Source organism: Lissotriton vulgaris, chromosome 3_1 (assembly GCF_964263255.1).
Source record: "Lissotriton vulgaris chromosome 3_1, aLisVul1.2, whole genome shotgun sequence".
Taxonomy (NCBI): Eukaryota; Metazoa; Chordata; class Amphibia; order Caudata; family Salamandridae; genus Lissotriton; species Lissotriton vulgaris.
Window position 1 is genome coordinate 321,625,247 of NC_141689.1, and position 26,790 is coordinate 321,652,036.

The following is a 26,790-nucleotide window of genomic DNA, read 5'->3' on the forward strand; positions in this document are numbered from 1 at the left end:
TGGGCTGTTCCGTGGCGATCTTTCGTTTATAAATAGAAAGTCTGCCAGTTTCGGCATCGATGAATTGTTCCTGTTGCTCTTCGAGCGAGGGTTGTCGATGCTTTGCGGCTGGTACCACAGTTGTGGACTTCGACTCCGTTGACACCTTCCTGGGAGCTTCGACTGCCATTTTAGGGCCGAAGGCCTTCAGTACCACTTTCGGCGGCAGCGTGAAGTGGATGGGTGCAGACGGCTTTTTAGGTTTATCGGCAGTCTTTGGAGGTGGAGCATCCTTCAGTTCGACACCCGAATCCTTCTCCCTAATGCGCTTCAGCGAGTCTGCTACTTGCTTCGAGAAGGAAGCGGGCGGCTGCGTTGACTTGACGGAATCCTTCGAGCCCCTGCCAGGTGTGAACTCGAGGGCTCCACCACTTTTAGCCTTGTCCGGTCGATGTGTAGGCTCGAGAACCTTCTGAGCTCCGAGTCCTTTGTGGGTGTCGACGGTGTTCGGCGCCGATTTCGTCGGGTCGACAACCTTGACCGGTGGTTTTGGTGTGCCAGTCTTTAGCTCGACGCCCTTTAACGGCCTCTTCGGGTCGATAACTGCTTCATGCTTCGTCGGTGCCGATAGTTCAGAGGACTTCGAGCTGACCAAAGCAATACGCACTTTCGGTTTCGATTTCGACTCTTGTGCTTTGGGTTGCGTAGACACCGAAGCTTTCTCTTTCGGTTTGGCAACTTGCAGCTCTTTAGAAATGCCCGAAGCCGGGCCCGAAGGCGGGGCTGTAGAACCCATTGGAAGATCTTGGGTAAGGCCATCTGGCGATCCCTCGACCTGAGCCTTCGGCGGTATTTTGGCCCTAGTATCAGTTTGTGGGCCTAGCTCCTCGCTTGAGCTATCTTTCATGGCCCCAAAGGCCCCATCGTCGTCTCCTACCTCGTCGATGATATCTTCTGCATCGAGCATCTCAACATCCGCGCCGTAGCTGGAGTCGACCTCCGATGCGGGATTAGACGGGTTCTCTCGAACCTCCCGGTCTGCTTCCTCATCATCCTCGGCATCGAAGATGTCCACCGGGTCAGGTGCCGTCTGCTGTGCTTCCTTGCGAGCTGCGTGCCGAAGTCGAATCGTTTTCTTGGATCTGAAACGGGAACAAGCCATACAGCTGGCTTCATCATGATCCGGCGACAGGCACTTGTTGCACACCGGGTGGACGTCGATGTGAGGATATTTCGAGTTGCACAAGGGACATCTTTTGAACGGGCTCTGTTCCATGATGGTTCGTCGATAAGGCCTCTGGCGTCGACCGGGCCTTCAGTGCCGAAAAGCCACGCAGCTCCTCTGGATGTCCGGCTCGGGAACTGAGCTGGAACAGAACTGGGCACCGATCGCAAGACAATACCGATGCTAAACTAAAGGCCTTTAGGCCAAAGGAAAGTTTTATATCGATTCCGACCTTGAGTGAACCAACATGCATCCGGACCCAATGGCGGAAAAAAACAATCTGGGGATGGAGTCGATGCCCATGCGCACTGTAGTCCAGGGGAGGAGCCACCTATCTCGTGATACTTTGAAGACTCTTCCAGGACAACAATGTGCGATCATCCGGACCCAACACTAGGCGGCGATCTATGTACAGATATGAATTCAGCAGCCCATATGGCTCGAACTCACTCTTCGGATGAGAGGGATGGTGGCCAGGGCGTGGTTGGCGGAGCGGAGCTGGCGGACGGGGGGGGGGGGAAGCTGAGTCAGCTGTTGAGGTACGCTGGTCCGGTGTTATGGAGGGCTTTGTGTGCGTGGGTGAGGAGCTTGAAGGTTACCCTCTTGTTGACGGGAACCAGTGCAGGTCTCTCAGGTGGGGTGTGATGTGGCTGCGACGGGGGATGTCAAGGATCAGGTGTGCAAAGGCGTTCTGGATGCGTTGGAGCCGTTTCAGGAGTTTGGCCGAGGCTCCCGCTGTTCGGCGTTTCCGTAGTCCAGTCTGCTGCTGACGAGGGCCTTGGTGACCGTCCTCGTTTCGGTGGAGATCCACTTGTAGATCCTGCGGAGCATGCTGAAGCAGGAGGAAGAGACCGCGTTGACCTGCTTCGTCATGGAGAGGGTGGAGTCGAGGATGACCCCTAGGTTGCGTGCGTGGTCGGTGGGCGTTGGAGCTATTCCTAATGCGGTCGGCCACCAGGAGTCGTCCCAGGCCGAGGGGGTGGATCCAAGAATGAGGACCTCTGTCTTGCCCGAGTTCAGCTTCAGTCGGCTGATTCTCATTCAGTCGGTGACGGCCTTCATTCCGTCATGGAGGTTGTTTTTGGCGGTGTGGGGGTCTTTGGTGAGGGAGAGGATTAGGTGGGTGTCATCGGCGTAGGAGATGATGTTAAGGTCGTGCAGTCGGGCGACGTGGGCGAGTGGTGCCACGTAGATGTTGAACAGCGTTGCACAGGGGGATGAGCCCTTGGGTACACCGCAAATGATCTTGGTAGCTTCGGAGCGGAAGAGGGGAGGCAGACGCTCTGTGTTCTGCCGGAGAGGAAGGAGGTGGTCCAGTCCAGGGCCTTCTCTTGGATCCCGGCGTCTTGGAGGCGTGTTCGTAGTGTGCGGGGGCAGACCGCGTCAAAGGCGGCTGACAGGTCCAGGAGGATGAGAGCCGCGGTTTCTCCGTTGTTCAGCAGGGTCCTGATGTCATCAGTGGCTGCGATGAAGGCAGTTTCGGTGCTGTGCTTGCTGCGAAACCGGAACTAGGACAGGTCCAGGATGCTGTTCTCCTCGAGGAATCTGGTCAGTTGTTTGTTGACCGCCTTTGTCTTCATCGGGAACGGGAGCAGGGAGATGGGTCGGAAGTCCTTGAGGTCCTTGGGGTCCGCCATGGGTTTCTTGAGCAAGGCGTTGATCTCGGCGTGCTTCCAGCTCTCCGGGAAGGTAGCGGTCTCAAAGGAGATGTTGATGACTTTCCGTAGATGGGGTGCGATGGTGGTGCTGGCTTTGTTGAAGATGTGGTGGGGGCATGGGTCTGACGGAGATCCGGAGTGGACAGAGTTCATGATCTTGGTGGTGTCATCGTCGTTGATGTTGGTCCAGGAGATCAGGCGGTTGGTGCGGGTGGTGGCCGTGGGGGTGGATGGAGGTCTCGGTGGTTGGAGTTTTTTTTAGAAATAGCTGACTAACAGCAAAGACGAATGTGCACAAGATTGTTTTTATGAAATATTGTGTTATTATATTTAAACTATTTGAATAAATGAACGAAACTTTTAATTTCTGTGTATGCAATGTTTTCATGATACTTTTTGGTCTGATACATATTAAGTTGTAAATTTGGTAACCTACGCAATACCTACATCCTTCCCACTGATGCAAACGTCCCCCAGGGGAATCTAGCATCACTAATCCTTTGCCAAACTCAGGAGAAGGAGTTTTTTGTTTTCATAAGACTGTTGGTATTAGAACATTCACTTTTTAGAAAAATCATTTTATCCCTTGATGACCTACCACAAATGGATTCTCACACTCCCACACTCCTGCAGAAAAGGACCACCTACTCTGACAACACATCAATATTACCATTCACCTCTCAGTACATACCTTAAGCAACTGCTTATCAAAGCCCATTATTTTGGGTCCTGGAACAGGCGGCAGGATGCAAGTCAACATGCTAAAAAGATAAAACAAAGCAGTAAGAACACTTGGAAAGACAGGCAAGCATGTTTCAAAGTTTTGACGAAACCAGCCCCCAAATAAAATCGTACCTTATCGGTGTTAAATTGACAAATTTCAATAGAAATGGGTTCCTTTGTTGCTTTGTTTTGCTCAACTATATTCTATACTGTGTTGTAGAAGGTATTGTTAAAGTTATGGGACAGGAAACCTGGGAAATACTGGAAAAGGAGGGTTCTCAACACACTTGGTTGCCATTGTTATATACTGTATAATACAGATCACTGGACAGAACTGTATTATTTGCACTGGGTTGTATTGCCAGAGCAGAGAGAAAATACACACAGTAATCAGACTCACTTGGGTGGTTGAAAAACATGGTTAGCGACACCTTTCTTCTGCTCTCCACTTTACTTTTGTCTGGCCCAAATACTTCCGCTTGATAGAGAGAAGGCAAAGAAATCCCCTTCTGTTGAGCTGTATTTGCTATTCAATGCCAGCAGTGGAAGGTTGTGGGACTCACTCGCAATGTGTATTTGCGAATATAAATGAAAACTGCTGAGGCGAGGGTGGGTGGTGTTAGCATCTGGTAGTGAACTTCATACCCTCTGCCACCACCAATGTCTAAAATGGACAGGTCAAAGCTATGGGAGAAAAATTGTTTAAACTTGATTTCAACATTGGGACTTTTATGTAATGACCTCTTGATGTTCAGAGCGGTTGCAAACAAAGAGAAAGGATCGTCTTATTTTTGTAACTGGCCTAAAAAAGATGTGCCTAATAGGGGTCTTCAAGGGTTTTGTATTCCATGAGAAGATGGGAAGTTGTATTTGTGCAAAATGTTTTGTGGTATGATGTCAAAACTTTGTAACATGCTGGGGTAAATGTTAGCATTATGGCCAAGGAACTATTTACAAGTAGGACGCAGCTAGCTGTTCTGCTTTTGATCTTGTATGTAGCAAAACTTTTTTATGGAGGAAAATGTGCATTAAAAAAGCTCCATTTATCTACTTTGGAGCTCTGAAAGGCTTCTGGGATGGGATGCATCCTCCTGCAATGTCTGAATGGCCCTCTGAAGTTTCAAGTAGTCATTGACAGCCCCCAAAAGTTTCAAATATTAATCAACAGCTTGCAACATTTTGAGGATTTAACTTTCTTAGTGAATGAGGGATTGAAGCATGCTGATCTGTATTTCAGAATGAGTTATCAGGCGATGAAAGAACAATTCCTGCTACTGACTCAACCACTAAACAACCAACAATTATAAGCATCACTCCAATTTTACACAAATTGTGGACTTACCTCCAGCGTTTAAGAGCCATTGTCCAAATGATTGTCAAACAAATGACAAATGACAACACAGCGATCGATATCCATAATGTCATGTCTTTTCTTGGGAAGTCTACAAGAGAGAGAATTTATAGATTATCTGCAACATTACAGTGAAGCTCACATGTTTTATCGACATTCGTTTCAAACATATGTGAGAAAGTTCACTGAACAGTGGCATTAATAACAGCTAATCACAAACAGTACCTAACAGGCTTGTGAACAAAAGTATTTTTGTCCTAGTGATCACTGTAAGATTGAAAATGCACAGATTTTTTTTTTTTAGTGCCATGCCTGTGGAAGTGGACTTTATTTTCCTGCTTGCCTAAAAAAAGTCAGAAATACAATACAAAGTACAACGCCATTCACAGCTGCCTTTGGGAAAGTCGTTGAAGTCAGTCAAAAGTGACAAAATGTTGGCCTGTCACTCCTGAAAAGTACAGGAAGTCTTTCACCAGGAAAGGTGTAACGTATGAAAACAAGTTACTTACCTGTAACTGTAGTTCTCCAGTAATGGAAGCTTTCATAGCTTCACATGCCTGAATTTTTCCCCGTCATCGAGACGGGAGTCTCCGGTAGATAAAATGCAATGCATAGCAGTATAGCAAACTGAAAAGAGGCCTAGGCCCATTTTCCTTTCGCAACCTATATCCTTCGTTATGTAAAAAAGACCCAAACTTTTCCCTGAACCAATAAGCTGTCCTCACCCTCTAGAACACTCCTGAGAGAACCTCTTGCCCCTCAGATTTTCACGCACTTGTGCATACTAAACACTTGCCGTGCCAAATCCAAGGTGAGCCTCTCAGGAGAGGAGGGTGGGTGCATGTGAATCTATGAAAGCTTCCAATACTGGAGAACTAGTTACAGGTAAGTAACTTGCTTTCTTACTCCAGTATTGGAACTTTCATAGATTCACATGCCTGAATTAGAATAGTGAGCAGTAACATCACAAAGAACATTTGTTCCTTATATTCCACCCTTGTGCAACACAACTTGTGTATTATAAAGCTTAGTACAGTATCATAAATGTGACTTTGTAAACAAGACAAAAGAGGATGGAGGGATGTAAAAAAGGCTCACCGTCACTGGATGATGTTTCTCAGCACCGCTTCTCCCACCGCAGCTTCCGTCTCTGCAGCTGCTTCCAAGCAGTAGTGCTTGGTAAATGAGTGAGTAGATGCCCAGGTCGCTGCTCTGCAGATATCCTGTATAGGCACTCCTGCAAATAACGCCGTAGATGTGGACACTGCTCTTGTCGCATGGGCACGAACTTGTGAGTTCAGAGGCCTCCCAGCAGCCTGATGACAGTACACAATTGCACTGGAACTCCATCTGGCAATGCCACGTTTTGATAAAGGAAAACCCTTCCTGGGTGCACTGAAGGCGACAAACAGCTGTGAAGATCTTCGAAAACCTTTGGTTTCTTTAAGATAGAACTTGAGACATCTCTGAACGTCTAATGAATGTAAGACTCTTTCCGCTGCTGTTGTTGGATGAAGAAAGAATCGTTTCAACACCAATGGCTCATTCAAATGGAAATCAGTAGGCACCTTAGGAATAAATCTTGGATTAGTCCTCAGAATCATTCTGTCCTCTTTGAACTGCAAAAAAGGGTCTCGATTTGTGAGAGCTTGTAGTTCTCCAACCCTCCTAGCTGAAGTTAGGGCGAGGAGAAGCGCCACTTTCCAAGATAAGAATTTAAGGCCCGCTCTGTGTTTGGGTTCGAAAGGTTGTCTCATTAATGGAGACAATACTATGTTGAGATTCCAGAGCGGTGGCGGAGGTTTAATTGGAGGGAAAAACCCTGAATAATCCCTTCATAAACTGCTTGGTGATCCTGGCTGACCATAAGGATCACCTGATGCAGATCTCCTGTATCAGGATATTGCAGCTAAATGCACTTTTAAAGAAGCGTGAGCTAATCCAGACTTTGCTAACAGCAAGATGTATGGGATGATTTCGTGAGGTGCCGTCGTCAGAGGATGGGCACCATTCCGTTGACACCAGAGACAAAACCTCTTCCACTTCATCCTGTAGGTTTTGTTTGTGCTCTCTGCCCTAGCCTTTGATAGGATGCTTTGCACTCCTGCAAAATATTCAGATGTTGGAAGTCACAGTGCTCAGGAGAAAGGCTGCTAAGTGCAAGGATTTCGGGTCCAGATGGAGCACTTGTCCCTGGGACAATGTCAGGAGCCATGGTATCAGCTGGAGGCGAATAGGTTGTGCTTTTGACAGCAGCAGAAGCTCCGCGAACCAGTGATGTCTGGGCCACCAAGGGGCTATCAGGATCAGCCTGCACAGTTCCTTCTTTATTTTCCTGAGGACCGGGGAATCGGGGGGAAAGCGTAGGCAAAGACGTCGAACCATGCCATCGAAAACGCATTCCCCAGGATCCCCACTGGGGAAGCCAGCTTGCGAAGAACCAGCATTTCTTGTTCTCCCTTGTGGCGAAGAGGTCCACCATTGGTTTGCCCCATGCTCGAAAAATGCTGTCCAGGACCCCCTGGTCCAACTCCCACTTGTGGCAAGAAGTTTTGAGCCTGCTGAGAATATCTGCTATGGTGTTCTGATTCCCTGGTAGGTGTTCTGCAGACATGGATATTCCTTGTTCTAGAGCCCATTTCCATATGTTCTGCGCTTCTTGAGAAAGGGTGAGAGATCTTGTGCCTCCCTGCTTGTTTAAGTAGTGCATCGCAGTCGTGTTGTCTGTTCTTATCAACACGGACGAACTTCTGATTCGTGGCAGGAAAGCCAGCAACGTGAGGCGCACTGCCCTTAGTTCCAGCAAGTTTATGTGCAGTTGTTGTTCTTCTAACTTCCATCGACCGCTGACCTGCAGGTCCTGCAGAAATGCCCCCCATCCTTCCAGGGACGCATCTGTAGTTACTACCAATGGGGCGGGAGTCGTGAGAAATGAGAGTCCTTGAGAGACGTTTTGCTGTTGCGTCCACCACGCTGCTGCCTGACCAGTGTCACTCGCACCACATCCTCGAAGGATCCCTGTGCTTGACGCCATTGGAGGTCGAGCTGTTCTTATAACGGCCGCATTCTTAATCTACAGTGAGGCACAAGGGGAATACAAGATGACATTAACCCCAGCAATGATTTGTACCTGCGTGCTGAAAGATACTTTCTTTTTAGAAATTTCTGGAAGTGGGACACTATTTTTTGTTGTCTGTCTGTGGAGAGGAACGCTTTGTTTTTCTCCGTGTCTAAGATTGCTCCCAGAAAAGTTATCGGTTTCTTTGGTTGAAGGGATGATTTTTTCTCGTGCAGAGTCAATCCCAGCTTGGTGAACAAGTCTATGCACGCCCCCGTTGACGCTCTGGTTAGTGCTTCTGTTGGTGCCTTGACTAACCAGTCGTCTAGGGAAGGAAATACTTGATGTTTTTGTTTCCTTAATACAGCCACCACTGGAGCCAGACATTTTGTGAACACTCTTGGGGCTGATTTGAGGGCAAAAGGCAGTACCTTGAATTGGTAATGTTCCCCAGCCACCATGAAACGAAGTTACTGCTTGTGTGCAGGATAGATTGGGACATGAAAGTACGCGTCTTGTAAGTCCAAGGTGGTCATATGATCCCCTGGGTTTAAAAGAAGAAGGATGTCCTGTAGAGAAATCATCCGGAATGATTGTTTTTTGAGATAAGTATTCAGGGATCTGAGATCCAGTTTAGGACGCCATTGTAGGATGTTTTTCCTGACTAGAAAAAATTCGGGAGTAAAATCCTTCTCCTTTTTGAGAATTCGGTACCGGTTCTATTGCTCCCTTTCGGAGCATTGTCCAAATCTCCTTCCGGATTTGATGCAAATGATTGACCTTGAGATGCATCGGTGGCGTCCGAGGGGATGTCTGAAGAAATTCTAGAGTGTGGCCGAATCGAATAATGTTCAGGACCCAACGGTCCGTGGTTATTATTTGCCAATTGTGAAGAAAACGGGAAATTTTTCCACCCAGGGGAACATACGATCTCAGTATATCCGGTGTGATCAGCATTCGCAGGTTGTCATTGTCGTCGGGCGTCCTTACCCTGACGACCTCCTCTACCTCTTGGAGCAGATTTGGAATAACCTCCCAATTGTCGCTGTGTGTACTGCTGACGGTAGGGTTGAGAACTGGAGGTATAAGAAGAATATCGCCCTTGCTGATATCCTCCTCTGTATGATGTTTGGCCCCTACCCTTAGAGCCACGAAAAGGAACCTTTCTGTATTGCAGAGTTCCCAAAGCTTTGGCAGTATCAGTGTCTTTCTTGATATTCTGCAGCGCGTCATCCACGTGCTTGCCGAATAAGTCTTCGCCGTTGAACGAAGATCCAAGATTTTATTTTGGACCTCCGGTCTGAATGCCGTAGCCCTTAACCACCCTTGTCTGTGCAGCACAGTCGCTCCTCCTAGAGACCTGAAAGCTGTAGTCGCTATATCCATAGCGCAGTCTATGATTTCTGCTGAAGTCCTCTCCCCCTCCAAAAGAATCTTTCTGGCTTCTTGCTTCTCCGCATCCGGCACGTGGTCAATATAACGTGACAGGTCGCACCACATTTGCCTGTCGTACCTTCCCTGGATGGCTAGAGCATTTGCGGACTTTAATAACAGAGCTCACATCGAGGAAAATCTCTTCCCTGCGTTGTCCAGCCTTCTTCCTTCTCTGTCCGGGGGTGCTGTTATCGGAGCTGACTGGTTTCTTGATTTCTAATGCGCCACCTCCGTAATCACCGAATCCGGTTTGGGGTGACCCAAAAGGCAGGCTGCTTTATACTTTTTGTCTAATCTCGCAAGTACTGGGGTCACTGTAGCTGGTGATTCCATCACCTTTAGGCCTTCCTCCGAAATATGGCTCACAATCAGCAAAGATCAAATGATTTGCGATAGGTTTCTTTAAAGTCATATAAAAAGCATTCAGCTTTATCCTCCGACATGGAAAGCGAGAATTTTTTAGTGGCCCTTTCCATCAGGTTATGAAACCCCCCAATGTCCTCTGGTGGGGAATCCACTGGTTTCGGTGAAGGGGACGCAGGTAAAGGAATGAGGTAATCGTCCCACTCCTTGCTAGGATCCGTAATCTCCCCATCCTCATGCTCCTCATCAGTAGTGTCAGGATCACGCTGATGTCTCGATGGCGGAGACTTAGGCAAAGGCTCCGGCAGGATCTCCCGTCTGCGCACCGGCATACCCGGGACAGAGCGTGGCCGAGGTGTAACATCAGGGATTTCCTTAGTCGTTTGAGGTGTAGGATATCTTCTTCTATAATCTTCCAGCATAGACTGAAGTTCTTTCAACAACGAAGAGGGCACACTTGTCATCTCTTCTCGTTGTTCCTGGTGATGGTGATGTTGGGGATGACTCTGAAAAACCTCAAATTCATCTTGTGAGTCTTCTTCCTGGTACTTAACCTTTAGTTGAGATTTGCTGCTAGCGTATCCGAAAGGACCACCATCATCCTCTTCCTCCGAATCTTCCTCCTCCAGACGGTGACAAGGAACCAATGGTGATACCTTACTTGGCGACGTAACTTCTGGCGTTATTGTTCTTTTCCAGGCCAAAAAACGTTTCTCCGGTGTTTTTTCCATCGTCGACGAGCCCGTCGATGAGATCGTCGTCGTCGCCGCCGTAGACGATATCATAACCGTCGACGCTATCGTAGACGTTGTCGTCACCGTCGTCGTAGATGACGATCCCATGGTCGATGTCGTCGATGACGTGGTCATCACTGCCTTCGTCGATGAAGGGCTCGTCGTCATCGTCGACGGCGGAAGCGCCGACGGCAGTACAGCCTTTACCTCCGTGTTCGTCGATGACGATGGCGTTTTCGTCGACGCCACAGATTTTTTTCACCTCAGAAGGTGTAGAAAAAGATGTTTTAATGGTAATTTTTAACTTTGGAGGAGATGTCGATGGCTCTGATGAAGTCTTCTTAGCCCGTTTCTCCTCTGAAGCATGACCCTGCTTCTCCTTAGACTTTCCTGAAGGAGATTTTGAGGGACTGCGACCAGACCCTGGTGCGGTCTTTTTAGGGGTTTTTTCAGGCCTCTCACCTGAGGTATGAGCCTGTGGAGATCTGTTCCTCTTTTGAGATCTCCTGGATGATGTTGACTCCTTACTGTCACTTGAGAGGATCTCCTTCCTGGCCTTTACCTTCTGGAGCCAGAGTAGAAGCCTTCCTTCACGATCTCTCATGGTCTTATTGGAGAAAGTGCGACAAATCTAACACTCCTTCGCCTGATGATCTGGGTAAAGGCAATATATACAGTCTTCATGAGGATCATCTGTATAAAGCCTTTTCTTAGAGCAGGTGTCACAAACTCTATTCTATTATTATTATTATTATTATTATTCTATTAAAATTATTTATACAGCGCACTATCACCATCGGTTTCTTGGCGCTCATGATAAAGATTGCGGTGATCCAGGAAGGGGATTAGTCATATGCCGCTTGAAAGAGCAGAGTTTTTAGGAGAGTACGAAAGCTACAGACAGAGACGAAGAGAGAGGGGTTGAATATGCTACTTACCAGTATGCATCTGTTCTTGGCATGTAGGGCTGCTAACATTCATATCTTAGCATTAGATCGCCACCTAGTGTTGGGTCCGGATGATCGCACATTGTTGTCCTGGAAGAGTCTTCGAAGTATCCTGAGATGGGTGGCTCCTCCCCTGGACTACAGTGCGCCAGGGCATCGGCTCCATCCCCAGATTGTTTTTCGCCATTGTGGCAGAGGATGGAGTGAAAAGTGTAAAGGATGTCCATGCTAATGATTGAATACAATAGTATATCTGCAGCTGCGACGGGCACCGGGGAGGAGGGTGGGCGATATGAATGTTAGCAGCCCTACATGCCAAGAACAGATGCATACTGGTAAGTAGCATATTCAGTTCGAGGCATGTGGGCTGCTAAATTCATATCTTAGCATAGAATACATAGCAGTCCCTCCATTAGCGGCGGTTGCCCGTGCCAGCTGCAGAAACCTGAAAAAGTGTTTTGAGAACAGCCTGCCCTACAGCCGCTTGCTGTTTGGAATGTACATCAACACAGTAGTGTTTTGTAAAGGTATGTGGTGTAACCCACGTGGCTGCTCTGCAAATGTCCTCTAGAGGAATGTTTCCTAGGAAAGCCATGGATGCCCCCAACTTGCGTGTGGAGTGTGCCTTTGGGGGTATTGATAAAGTGCGCTTGGCTTTTTGATAACAGATCTGAATGCACTTAACAATCCATCTGGCTATTCCCGCTTTGGAAATCGGGTTGCCTTTGTGTTGTGGTGAGAAGGCAACAAAGAGTTGTTTCGTCTTCCTAAAGTGTTGTGTCCTGTCTATGTAGTACATCAATGCCCTCCGTACGTCTAACGTATGGAGCATTCTTTCTGCCACTGTTTGTGGGTTCTGGAAGAATGCCGGCAAATCGATAGTTTGGTTGAGATGAAAATGTGACACCACCTTTGGAAGGAACTTGGGGTTAGTACGTAGCACTACCCTATTTGGATGAATTTGAATGAAAGGCTCTTGTATTGTGAGCGCTTGCAGCTCACTAACCCGCCTTAGTGACGTAATCGCAATTAGGAAAGCAACTTTCCACGACAGGAATTGCAGGTCACACGAGTGCAGTGGCTCAAATGGTGGTCCCATCAGTCTGGTGAGGACCACATTGAGGTTCCACACCGGAGCTGGCGGTGTTCTTGGGGGAATGACTCGTTTCAGACCTTCAAGAAACGCTTTAATGGCAGGCACCCTGAAGACTGAGAGATGCTGCCTGTTTTGAAGGTAAGCTGCGATGGCGGATAGGTGTATCCGAATAGAAGTGAACGCTAGTTTGCACTTATAAAGGTGTAACAGATAGCAAATGATGTTTGGGATAGATGCATCTAGCGGGTTTATGTCATTGTCCGCACAGTAAATGACAAAACGCTTCCACTTTGCGGCATAGCATGCTCTGGTTGATGGCTTCCTCGCCTCCTTGATGATGTTCATGCATTCAGGAGGTAGGTTGAGGTATCCAAACTCTAAGACTTCAGGAGCCAGATCGCCAGGTTGAGCTGTTGCGGATCTGGATGCTGAATTTCTCCATGGTTCTGCGTCAGAAGTCTGGGCGTGAGGCGCAGTCTTTGATGCGGCACCACTGAGAGTTCGAGGAACGTGGTGTACCAGGCTTGGCGCGCCCACGTTGGAGCAACTAGGATAAGTGTCATCGAGTGTTGCCGTAGTTTTCTCGCCACCAGTGGTATCAGAGGTGTCGGGGGAAAAGCGTAAGCAAATTTGCCTGACCAGTTCATCCATATCGCATTGCCCTGCGATTGGGGGTGTGGGAACCTGGCGGCGAAGCTTTGGCATTTTGTGTTCTCCCTTGTGGCGAACAGGTCTATGTCTGGACGACCCCACCTTTGGAAGTACGGCTGGAGTACCGATGGATGTATCTCCCACTCGTGCATTTGATGGCTGTATCTGCTGAGCAGATCCGCCATCTGATTGTCCTTCCCTGGGAGGTGTTCTGCCATGAGGAAGATGTTCCTCTGAATGGCCCACTTCCACATGCTCTGAGCCAGGTGAGACAGCTGTGGTGAGTGGGTGCCCCCCTGCTTTTGGATGTAGTACATCGCGGTCATGTTGTCCGTCCGGACTAACACCACCTTGTTGCACAGATGTACAATGAAGGACTTGAGCGCCATGAAGATCGCCATCAGTTCTAGATAGTTGATGTGCATCTTCTGTTGCTGCGTCGTCCATAGTCCCTGCACTGTGAAAGTGAGCAGATGAGCTCCCCATCCCTGGAGAGATGCGTCCGTTGTCAGGATAACCTGTGGCACTGGCTCCTGGAACAGTCGGCCCTTGCAAAGGTTGTGTGGAGTCCACCAATGCAGAGAGTTGTATGCCCGACTGGTAACCAACACTAGGTCTGTTAATTGTCCCTGAGCCTGTGTCCACTGATTTGCTAAGCACTCCTGTAGCGGGCGCATATGCAACCGTGCGTGCGGGACTATGAAGATGCAGGAGGCCATCATGCCTATCAACTGCATGAACACTCTTGCTGGAAGTGAGTGTCCCGGTCTGAATTTTTGGATTAGAGACTGTATGCCGTCTATCCTGACCTGGTTTGGTTGCGCCTTGGCCGTCAGGGTATTGATTGACGCACCCAGAAACTGCCGGACATGTGCCGGCTGAAGGTGTGACTTTGGGTAATTCAACGAGAAACCCAGGTCGTGAAGGAGATGAATGGTAGTTGACATGTCCGCGGCGCACTGCTGTTCCGACCTGGCTTGAACGAGCCAGTCGTCGAGGTAGGGATAGACATGGATGTTCTGCCTCCTGAGGTGCGCTGCCACTGTCGCCAGACACTTGGTAAACACCCTTGGGGCAGTTGTGACTCCGAAGGGTAGGACTTTGAACTGATAATGCGTGCCCTGGATAGTGAACCTGAGGTACTTCCTGTGGGACGGATGTAGCGGAATGTGGAAATAAGCATCCTTGAGATCTAAGGTTGCTAAGAAGTCTCCTTTGTTTAACATAGGAAGAATCTGTTGCAGTGTAAGCATGTGGAAATGCTCTGACAGTATGTACAGATTGAGGGGACGGAGATCCAGAATTGGTCTGAGAGATCCATCCTTCTTTGGAATGAGGAAGTACAGGGAATAGACCCCTGTGCCTTCCTCCCCCACTGGCACGAGCTCGATTGCTCCTTTTTGCAGCATCACCAACACTTCCTGCTGCAATAAGTGCAAGTGCTCTGCGGACATAGGCCTTTGCCTTGGTGGAATGTTGGGTGGAGTGGATTTTAACTCTAGACAATAACCGTACTGGATAAGCTGTCGCACCCACCTGTCTGTGGTGATGTTGATCCAGACGGGCAGGAACTGTTGTATTCTCCCCCCGACAGGTGTTAAGTGGTCGGGGGGCAGTGACAGCGAGTCACTGGCTGCTTGGGGCAGAGTAGCGTGAATTGTTGCCTCCTTTGCCGCGTCCTTTGTTGCTGTTTCCCCTGTAGCCCCTCTTGTTTTGTTTGGGGTACGAGGATTGTGCTCCACCTCTAGGGAACTGTGACTGCTGACCCAACTGTCCTCTGGTGACTCCACGGGCACCTGAGCGTCGAAAATTATTGCCACGAAACTGCTGTGATTGTAGGGCCCCCATAGATTTAGCAGTTTCAGTATCTTTTTTAATTTTTTCCAGGGTGGTGTCAACATCTGGACCAAACAGTCTATCCGGGTTGACTGGTTGATTAAGTATGGTTGTCTGAATGTCAGGTTTGAACCCCGATATGCGGAGCCAGGCCTGCCTTCTGAGCATAACACTGGTGTTAATGGCCCTAGCGGCTGTGTCCGCGGCATCAAGTGCACACTTTATGGCCGCGTTGGAGATCAGTTGCCCTTCTTGTATAATCATTTTGGTGCCCTCTTGAAACTGCGGAGGCAGGTGTTCCACAATCTGCTCTAGTGTGTCGTAATGTGATCTATCATAACGTGCCAGTAGTGCCTGTGTATTTGCAATTCGCCAGAAATTGGCAGCCTGGGCAGCCACTCTTTTGCCTCCTGCCTCTAGCACTTTGGACTCCTTATCCGGGGGAGGAGCTTCACCCGTTGACTGGGAGTTGGCCCTTTTGCGTGCGTTTGCGACCACCAGGGAGTCAAGCGGCAACTGTCCTCGAATGTATGCAGGGTCCGCAGGCGCTGGTCTGTATTTTTTTTCAATACGTGGGTTGACCACCCTCGCCCTGGTAGGCTCCTTAAAGATGTCCGCAGCATGCTTGAGGACCCCTTTGAGCATAGGCAGTGTCTTTACTGTTTTCTCCGAAACTGCAAAGGTGTCGAACAGAAAGTCTTCCTCAACTGGGTCAGCATGCATGTCCACATCATGATTAGCAGCTGCCCTTTCAATGAGTGCATGAAAACCTGTAGAATCCTCTGTAGGGGACGCACGTGTACTGAAAGTCTGTGGGTCTTGTCCCATGTCTTGGGTGCCATGGTCCCCAATGACATCATATGAATCTGGCTGTGCCTCAGGCTCATTGGCTGGGAACGTGTATTGTTCATCTTCACCATAGCCTTCACCTTCAGAGTGGTCTGGAGACGGTGTTGGGCTCCTTCCCATAGGAGGCTGGATAGGTTCCATGAGGCCTGAGGCGTCTTGTGGAAACTTTTTCTTCTTTAGGGGAATGACATAGGATTCCACCGGCTGCGAAGTGATCTTTCTTTTGTAAAGGGTTAACTTCCCCGTGTCCGCATCTATGAAACACTCCGAATCCTCTTCCTGGTCGAGCACCTGACCCGAAGATGGCCCTGCCGTAGAAGATTCCGCCTTCTTTGGCGTCGATCTCGATGAAAAGGCCTTCGGCGCCACTTTTGGCGGTAGAAGGAAGAGGAGTTTACTTGCGGGCTTGACCGGGACGTCTGCCGCCTTCTGCGTCGATGGCGCTGGCGTCGACGAAGAAAAAGCCTTCTCCCTAATTCTTTGTAGTGAAGAAGCACCGAGAGATGCGTCGGTGACCGATGTCTTTGGCACCGCCGAGGCGGCCTTGCCGTCGGAAGCGACGTTCCGGTGCTCCTTTGGAGGGATGGACGGCGCCGACCCCGAGTCCTTGGAGCGATGCGCAGATGTCCCCGTTGGAGCCGGGGCTGTGTCGCTTGCTTTGGCTGGCTTTGCCGGCGCCGACGCGCTAGTTTTGTGCGTGCCACTCTTTTTAGCGGATCTCTCCTCCGGCGCCGATTTTGACCTTGTGGAATCGGCGTGTTTCTTCGACTTCTGTGGACCGGAGGTCGACGGAGTCGATGAGGCTGCCGGTGTAGGTGTCTTTGCGGTGACGACCGCCATCTTAGGGACGTTTGTGTCCTTGACTTTCGGTTTCGGTTTCGGGTCGGCCATCTTAGGTGCTGCCGAGACCGTTGCTTTCAGTTTCGGTTTCGAAACCCTTGGCGCAGCAAGTGTGTCCGTGGCCGGGCCAGCAGGCGAGGCCGTGGCTTGCGCTCCAGGGTCTTGGGTAAGGCCGACAGGCGATCCCGCGACCCTCTCCTGATGTCCGTCCACTTCGGGGCATAGCTCGTCCCCTGAGCTATCTTCCGCGGCCCCATAAACCATATTGTCGTCCCCTACCTCGTCGACGTATTCAAGGTCTTGATCCACGACTCTGTCGTCGTCATATTCCGGATCGGCCTCGACCTCCGTCTCGGGCGGGGAGATTTGAAGATGATGGCTCTGGTCCTCGTCTTCTTGGTCGTCGAAGATGTTTTCTGGATCCGGGGCCGCCTGTTTGGCCACAAGGCGCACCGCGCGCCGAATCGTGAGAGTCTTCTTCGACCTGAAACTCGCACAGGCCCTGCAACTGCCTTCGTCGTGGTCCGGCGAAAGGCATTTATTACAGACCGGATGCACGTCTATGTGTGGGTATTTGGACCCACAGAGCGGACAGAGTTTAAACGGACTCCGCTCCATGTTGGGAACTTGTTGTCGAGTCGCGATGAGAAGGCCTCGATGTCCGAAGAGTGTTACAAACTCCGCTGAATCCGGCTCCGAGAGACGGAAGAACTCGAGACCGTACGCAAACAATACCGACGTAAAGAATCCAAGCCTTTTGGCCGTAAAGATTGATGTTTATTCGGTTCCGACGGAGAGACGTCGAGACCGCATCCGAACCCAATGGCGGAAAAAAACAATCTGGGGATGGAGCCGATGCCCATGCGCACTGTAGTCCAGGGGAGGAGCCACCCATCTCAGGATACTTCGAAGACTCTTCCAGGACAACAATGTGCGATCATCCGGACCCAACACTAGGTGGCGATCTAATGCTAAGATATGAATTTAGCAGCCCACATGCCTCGAACAGGGAGTTCCAGGTGGCGGGAGCCAGGACAGAGAAGCTCAGGCCACCGTGCCTTTTTCTTTTAAATCTGGGGACCTCAAGGAGATTCAAAGATGCTGAGCGAAGAGCTCTGGCAGGAATATGACGGGACAAGGCTGATGAGATGAACCTAGGAGCTGCGTCCTCGAGGGCCCTAAAGGTGGTACATGCCAGTTTGAAGATGCAGCGTTTTGAAACAGGGAGCCAATGCAGACTACGGAGTAGGGGGGTGACGTGCTGGTGTTTGGGCTGGCAGAAAATCAGGCGGGCAGCTTGATTCTGCACCAACTGAAGTCGATGGAGGTGATATGCAGGAATTCCTGCGTACAAGATGTTGGCATAGTCAAGCCTGGAGGTGATGAGCGCAATGACAACCTGGGTCAGGGCTTCTTTGTTAAGAAACCTGCTGATCTTGCGAATTCGCTTGAGGTGGAAGAAGCAGGCAGAAGTTACCGCGTTGATGTGAGGTCTCATTGATAGATCTTGGGAGATGATCACCCCCAGGCTTTTGACGGAGCTCACAGGAGTGGGTGCCGTCCCCAGAGATGTAGGCCAGAAGGAGGCATTCCATGGGTGATTGGGGCCACCCACCAAGACGAGCTCGGTCTTGGTGGGGTTTAACTTTAAGTGGCTGTGATACATCCACTCTGCTATGGTTAGCATGGTGGACTGGAAGTTGGTGCGGGAAGAGGGGAGGGAATCGACAGGGAAAATTAGCTGCAGATCATCGGCATAATTATAAATTGTGACCGGGAAGTTGCGGAGGGTGGCTAACAGTGGTTGGAGATATAAATTAAAAAGAAGAGGGGATAGTGCCGAGCCTTGTGGGACACCACAGTGAAGGGGAGTGTAGGGTGCGGAAAAAGTGGAGAGGTGGACGGACTGTGAGCGCTGGTGGAGGAAGGATTTGAGCCAGTCAAGGGCCACTCCTTGGATGCCGGCATTAGAGACACGGTCGATCAAGATGGTGTGATCGACCGTGTCGAATGCCGCTGAGAGATCCAATAGGACAAGGGCTTGAGAGATGTTTTTGTCAGCTCCTTTCCTGAGGGTGTCCATGACTGCCACTATGACCGCCTCGGTGGAATGGAGGGGTCTAAATCCAGCTTGTTGAGGATCTAAAAACGATGATTGCTCTATGAAAGAGTTCAAACAGCGGGTCACGTAAGTTTCCAGAATCTTGCCTAAGTAGGGGAGGAGGGAAATGGGTCTGTAATTGCTGAGTATTGTAGGGTCTGCATTGGGTTTCTTCAGAATTGGTAAAACGGCAGCTTGCTTGAAGGAGGATGGGACCACTCCGGTAGCAAGAGAGTTGTTGAGTAATGCTAGCGGGGGGCCCGGGCAAGCAAGAAGGGCTCCTTTAAGAACCTGCGGGGGGCAGCAATCATTAGGGGATCCCGAACTGACTTTATGAAGAAGTGATGAAAACTCTTGTAGAGAGATCGGTGGGAATTTAGTCAAGGTGCTAGTATTTGGGGGAGGCAGAGGAGGAGGCGTAGGAGATGCAGGGGTAGGGATATTATGTTTTATAGTTGTTATTTTTTCTATGAAATAAGAATTGAGTGAGTCGCATAGAGTTTGTGTCGGCTGAGGTTGGGGGGTGACTCGGTCTGGAAGGGAGAGCTCATTTACAATTGAAAAGATGTCTTTCGTTTTATTATTCGAATTCAGAATTTTTTGTGAAAAGTAGGCCGTCTTGGCTTCCAAAATAGATTTTTTATAGGTTTTTAAGGACTCAGTGTATATGAGTTTAAGTTGAGGGTCGTAGTGGCGACGCCAACGGCGTTCTGTTTGCCGCAGGGCGAGTTTGTCTGCTTTAAGTTGGTCCGTGTACCAACGTTGAGCATCATGGGGGCGCATTGTTTTGATTGTTTTCAGGGGGGCAGCTTTATCGCTAGCTAGGCGTAACCATTCATCGAGTTTCTCAGCCTGATTCTCTACTGAGGATAGCGGCGATGGTGCCGAGGATGCCAGTGAGGCGTGGAAGTCAGGAAGATTAGCCCTTTTCCAATTGCGAGCCATCTTGTTCTTAGTGCGAATGGGAAGACGCGAGGTGTGAAGATGAAGGTGAAAGGAGATGAAATGGTGGTCGGACCAGGAACATGGAAAGACTGAGGGGGGTGAGATGTTGAGGTTGGATGTCCAGACTTGGTCTAGAGTATGACCTTTCAGATGGGTGGGGGAGTGAATATGTTGGGAAAGGTTCATGCCTTTGAGAAGTTCAGTGAATTCCACTGATAAATGGCTTTCATGGACATCCGCTGGCCAGTAGTTGAAATCACCGATTACGATGATATTAGCGTGGTTGATAGTCAGTTGAGCGATAGCGTCGCTGAAGAGTTTGGGGAAGAGAGGCATAGGATCAGGGGGTCTATAGAAGATAACACAGGCAAAAGATGATTTAGGGGAGGTGAATTGAAGCGCCAGGTGTTCTGTTTTTGGAATGGGGGCCATCGTGATCTCCGAGAAGGTGTGTATAGAGCGAATGATAGCCGCCACTCCGCCACCAGTCTTTCCAGCAGGCCGGTTGGCGTGCATGATATAATATCCCGTAGGGATTGCAGCAAGAATATCGGGGGCAGAATCTTCTGTAATCCATGTTTCTGCTAAGAGAAGGATATCGACAAAGCTTTGATGCAGTAGTTGAAAAATTTCAAGCTGATGTCGAATGAGGGAACGGGTGTTAAGGTAATAGATCAATAAGGAGGTGGTGATCTGAGGTGCAGGGGGGGTTGGGTCGTGAAGATCGACCGTTGGCGGGAGGTCAGAAGGGACGAGAATGCCACATGTCAGGGCCGCATTAGCGCATTAACTCTAAATAAGCTTTTCTTCTCCTTGTCAGCCATGGTAGAAGAAATAGAGAAGTCTCCAAAAACTCAATCTAGAAAAAGGGGAACTCCCAAATTCCAGTCACAGAGTATAAATTGAAGATTTTGAGCAGAGCTCAAAGGAGACTCCCTAGCACAACGTGCGGTAGAAAATCTGAGGGGCAAGAGGTTCTCTCAGGAGTGTTCTAGAGGGTGAGGACAGCTGATTGGTTCAGGGAAAAGTTTGGGCCTTTTTACATAACGAAGGCTATAGGTTGCAAAAGGAAAATGGGCCTAGGCCTCTTTTCAGTTTGCTATACTGCTATGCATTGCTTTTTTATGTACCGGAGACTCCCGTCTCGACGACGGGGAATAATTCAGGCATGTGAATCTATGAAAGTTCCAATACTGGAGTAAATGCTATTAGTGCTTAGCAAGCAAACATGCCAACGTTTTTCAGTACCTTGAAAAACAATTTAACTTCATGATAAAGGATCATCAAAGGGGTCCTATACCTTAGTAAAGAACAAGAAGAAACTGCTGATGGTTGTACATCAGAAAATATAGCTACAGCAGTGAGCACTTCTGAATCCTTTAAGGCCCCATTTAGCGGCTAGTTGTAGCTTCACCAGACACTTAAGATCCTGAGGAAAAGCCAGCCCTAACCTTAGAAGACTGTAAAAACTTACCTCCAGGTAGAGCGATCAGATTGGCTACACTCACCTAGAAGGAGTTACCTGCTGTAAGAAGTAAGTATAAAAAATAACTTTACAATATGCATTTAATTTGCATTGATTCTAGTTATTAATTTCTCACAGATCCACTAAGCATTTAGGGTGTACATTTTTAGAAATCACAAAACACACTAATATTGGAGATGGCTGAATGTTTTAGTGGCAACATTTTACATTTGCAAATGGGTTTGTTCATACAGAAATCACAATACACAATAATATTAGAGATGGCTGAATGTTTTAGTGGCAACATTTTACATTTGCAAATGGGTTTGTTCATACAGAAAAGTTAAATTTCTGTGTGAATAAATGTAGATGCAAAGTGACGCCTCGTTGCTGAGGCAGCCAGGCGCATTACAAATTCAAAATAAATAAATGTTGGCATTTTTGGGCAGATCCATCAGGAAATGTGATAAACACCTATAAACTTGCTCTGAGGGTTTTAATCAAAAATGTGCAAGTAGATCTCCATGAAACCACTTATACATATAATTGTGTTTACATATGTTTCATAAATAACCGCATTTGCAAGGGCAATATTCTTCTTCGGAGTCAGAAAATTCTGAAATTTGTTAGAGCAAAATTAAATTTCTGATTCACAAAATTTAGGAATGGTGGGAAGGTATTCTCATACATATTTCTTCTGTATGGTGGAATTTCAATGTGAGCATGTTTAGAGGCAGATCTTACACATGAGGCTACCTATATCGGTGAAGTAGCATAAGCTGCTAAACACCAAGAATCAGTAATTTCTGGGTATTCAGCAAACATTTTACAGGTATGGTCCTACCTTTAAAAAAACTTATAAATTTACCATGGCCAAATGTAGTAAAACTGTGTTCTGGGTCGAAATAAGAAGGGGGTAACCCCAACATTTATGGTGGTGGTGCAACTATTTTCTCAAGAAGAAAAATAAAAAGAATTCTACAAGTGGAAGAATACCTTTCTTCACATCTTCGCATGCAGAATCGTACACCTGTTCTATTTCCATATGAGGAAATAGAGACACACGCGGGAACTCCTGTTAATCGGCTACTTCCAGAGGCTTCATGGAGTTCTCCATGAATGCTATCTAAATGGTTTAAAAATCAGAAATGTGCTGAAAAACATAGCTGTAACAAATGGGACCATATTTAGGACCTTTTCTTAGCTGTTTTGTGAACATGTTCATCACTGAATTCCTAAAAAGTTGCAAATTTGCTTCAACCCTATCAGTAGAGCTACAATTGCAAATTTGTGACTGTATGCCCAGGTGTTTTGTGAAAGAGTCCCATGTATGTTCAGCACTGCTGTGCATTTATTACTACAAAACTTGAATTTTACATGAAAATACACTTTTTGAGAGATTAGGTCTTTATTACAGTTATTTACAATTTGGGAAGCTTTCTGTTTTGGTCATTGTGCTTGGAAAATGCCATTGTATAAATAGAGGGGGTGTTGATTTTTGGGGTAGTTAAATGCAAACTGTCATGTATATTGCTGGACCTGGCCCTTTTTTCGGAGTTATCCAAAATTTGTATCCTTCCTCCTGAATTTCTTCTGACCTGTTTTGGTTGGCTTTAGGACTCTGGGCACTCTGCCGCTGCTGTTCAGTGCTATAGTGCATGTGCTCTCTCCTTTAAACTTGGTATGATTGGCTTACACTTGTTTGACATATTTAATTTACCTGTAGGTCCCTTGTACAGTGGTATCCCATTTCCCCAGTGCCTGTAAATTAAATGTCACTAATAGCCCTGCAGAGCTGCTACCGCCATCCACAGAAGTAGCTTTTCAACTGTGTCTCAGGCCACTACACAGTTTACTGCCCCAGTGACTTGGCCTTTAAAGTTACTTGTCATGTCTTGAACTCCCCTTTTACTACATATAGGTCACGCCTAAGGTAGGTCTTATGTAGCCCTATGGGCAGGGTTATACATCCTGATTATTAGTGAAGGTGGATTTTTCATTACTATTTTAGAAATGCCACTTTTAGAAAGTGGGCATTTCTATGAGCGTATGACTCTTTGTGCTTTGCAGCCTGACTCCAATGGTTTAGACAGACAGGGACCTGTTTCTGCATTCACTCTAGACAGTCACAGAGGGAGCTGAGGTGTGCTCTGCATATCCTGATGGGTCTTTCTGAGCTAGACAGTGGGAGGAATTGTCACTGACACCTGAATAAGACTGAGCCTGGCCGCTTACAATGTTCTCTCCACCCCCTGTAGTGTGTATGGAGCCAGGGCATGGGGATTGAATGGGGGTGGTGTGCACTTCAAAAGTTTGTTTAAAGTTACCTCCACATTTTGAGTAGAAGTACAGGGACTCTAACCCCATGACTTTAGGCACTGTGTGAGATTTGTAACCAGATGCTGCTGGCTCTACATACTGCACTTGTGGATTGCTGTGCTGTCAGGAAAACCATCACTTGGACTTGTTTTTGTTGTGCTGACCTGCTGGAAGGTCTGCCTTTTTGCCTGTAAGGACCCTATGTGCTGGCCTGTTGCCTACTTTTCTTGCTTGTGTGGTCCCACCAGTGCTCTCAGTGTGTGGTGAGCGCTTTATTTTTCACTTCAAGTGCAGGCTAACTTGTTCCTGGCTCCAAACAGTGCATGGCTAGTGCTATTGTGTGCTCCTGATTTGCAACTGGCAGCATGTCTCCATCTCCAACAGCGCCTGTTGAGCCCTGTTTATGTACAGAGGGAATTAAAGTTGTGCATGTCTCACGTGCTAATCGTAGTGCTGCAGGGAGTCCCGGTCCAACAGGTAGTACTGGTGGAGAGTTTACCCTGGGGCAGCATCGCCATGCCCCAGCCCCGCCTGCACCTGTGTACGAGGCACCATGTGCAAAGTCGCCAACAACTAAGGTGGGGACAGCCTGAGTGTTGCACCATTTGTTTGAAGAGCTCGCCCACTCACCACAGCTAGCATCACCCCTGTAGAGTGGGGTACCCCGACCAAGGAGTCCACCCGCAGCAGATGCCCATTTCAGAAGTGACCTTGGGCCCAGCCTGGCTCTTACACTGGGCTATATTGCAGCAGCTGCACCGCAGGTTTGTGGGCAGCTGCCTTGTTGAAATCCTGCCGTGGTGCACCCAGTGATGTCTCCACGCCGTTATCGACAGAGCGGCCTAATTTCTTTTTGCCCTGGTTGCAGGGGACCCAGCACAGTCTCCCCATTTGTGTCTACAGTATCCGGGTCCCCTCCCCCAGGTTTGCCATACCTTGGGGGCCCTGAAAAGTTTAAACCAGCAGCAGGACGGGAGGGAAACCCTTGATAGAGGTCCTCTTCTGGTGAAGTCCATCAAGTACTGCAGTTCCTTTGGTAGGTGTGCAGGTGTCCCTGTTACCTACATGTTGTGCACAGTACCATATATCATGTATTAGGAGTGCAGATTGCTGCTCCTTGAATGTTTATGGCATGGCTTTGTGATTTCTGCCCTACGAGGGGCACATTGTGATTTAAGTGTTTTCATTCTAACCTAACTGCTGCATTTCAGGCCTGATGTTATGATATGTGTAGTATTATACCTTGCTATGACAGGGTAACGAGTATTATTTCAGAAGCTGCATAATATGTACAGTGATGGTATTTTTATGAAGTGTGCAACACATAAGTCTTTATAATTTTCCACTTACTGTGATGTTATGACAATCGCCTGGTTGGCAAATTGATTATTGGTGTATGTTGTTTTGGTCTATGTTTATATGCAATACAGATACATATTTTTATATAATACTGTGTGTGTGTGTGTCTTGCGCAAACACTTTACACATACCTCTAGGATAAACCTGACTGCTCTGCCAAGCTACCAAGGGGGTACGCAAAGTTTACATGGAACAACCTAATAAAATAATACACCTAATATTTAATCTCAAATAATTGTGTTAACTAGCAAATGATTGTACATGCCCATTGACATGCAAGGACTGATAATGTGTTCCCTAATTTGACTCATCCATATTGAATTGGTGAATTTAAAGGGACTGTCCTGACTTGCTTGTGTGAGGGCCGACTATAGTCGAGAATGAGCGGTACAGAAGTGGTAAGGCTGTTCCATCTCTGAATCTTATGATGTAATCCATAGCATCTTTTATGTATCCAGGTCTGGGCACATCTGTGAAAGAAAGTCATCAATGATATTACTAATTTTCAGAATTGCTAGTGTCCTGGTACAGACTGAATGCTAGGGATTGATTAACTATTGTCTGGTGACTTAGAGCAGTCTTTTTTCTAAACATGAGATTACAACTGCTATTTGAGTATTCCAGGCCAGAATCTTTCTCTAGAGTTGGTTGAATGATTTTTTTCAAATACTTTCAGATACTTTTTTAAAATACCTGCTCGTTTTTAGAATTTGCCACACTTGTGTTTGATAAAATTACTGGCTTCCGCATCACGGAGGTGGCTGTTGTTGCCCACCGACCTTTTAAATCGCACCTGATGCGGACGTGCCGGTGGCGCGCCAAAGGCAAGCCCGTCTGCGCCCGTCCGCGCTGGGACGCTGCCAGGTGCCAGTCATTCTGTCCAAATCACAAATGTCAGGCTAATGTATACACGTTCAGAGCTCCTATCGCTTAACACAAACTGTTCTAGTTGTTCAACGCATATTTGGGCTCCTTTGATCGATTCATTTCTGTGTGAACAATGTTCTTTTAACTATAAAACTGTTAGGAGTGGTATCCCCCCTTCAGGCTCAACCAGGCTAAGGTTTTTCAGCTTAAATTGCCGATCTTTCGCAAAACACCACACAGAGATATTTGACCTACTTACAGACGAATCTCCAACTGGAATTTTTTTGACTGAGACCTGACTAACACAGGACTCTGGTGCAGAACTTCCCCCAGGCTATAGTATGTATCAACGTAGCGTGGTGGAGGTATTACACTAATCCTTAAGGAGCCTTTTTCATGTAGTTTTAGGAAGGAGGATATTCGTGAAAATGCTTTTTTAAAAATCACCCATAATCACAATTTACCGGTTTCGAGACTGCTTATCTATTGCCCGCCCATCCAATGTATTTAGGCAAGCCTTAGTGAATAAGGTTATTCCACTTGCTAGTAAAGCAGCAAACTTTACCATCTTAGGTGATTTAAATCTTCATCTGGAAGATAGCTGCAAATTGGACATTGCCTGTTTCGTAGCTGACCTAGAGGCTTGTCAACTAATAAAACATGTGGCTGATTGTACCCATGTGGCCGGCCACCTGCTCGACCCTATATTTTCTAATCTGGGCTCAATTACGGTGTCATCTCCGTTTCCCTTGGTCTGGTCTGATCACTTCCTGGTTCCTTTTTCCGTTCAGCAGCCAGGGAAACTTGCTCCGCATTGTCCCCGCCCTGTGATGAAACGTCCTTGGTATAAATTGGATGTTAGTCAATTGTCGGACTCTTTGTCAAGTTCGAAACCACAGTTCCCTTCTAATATAGAGGTAACTGATACTCTTTTCCAGGACTGGCTGACCCAGGCATTAGATATAAGCATTCCTGCAAAACTCAGTTCAA

General features: G+C 47.8%; 1 protein-coding gene across 6 annotated transcripts in view; it reads right to left on the reverse strand.

Moving 5' to 3' along the window:
• The window catches only part of PRLR (prolactin receptor), a 570,112-nt gene that overhangs the window by 8,037 nt on the left and 535,285 nt on the right, over positions 1-26,790 (reverse strand). For all 6 annotated transcript variants that reach the window (XM_086960518.1, XM_086960519.1, XM_086960521.1 and 3 more), the window contains 2 exons: positions 4,928-5,027; positions 3,554-3,623 (listed from right to left, as the gene is read on the reverse strand). In XM_086960518.1, the coding sequence (XP_086816644.1) occupies positions 3,554-3,623; positions 4,928-5,027 (170 nt within the window). The remainder of the gene's footprint in view (positions 1-3,553; positions 3,624-4,927; positions 5,028-26,790) is intronic.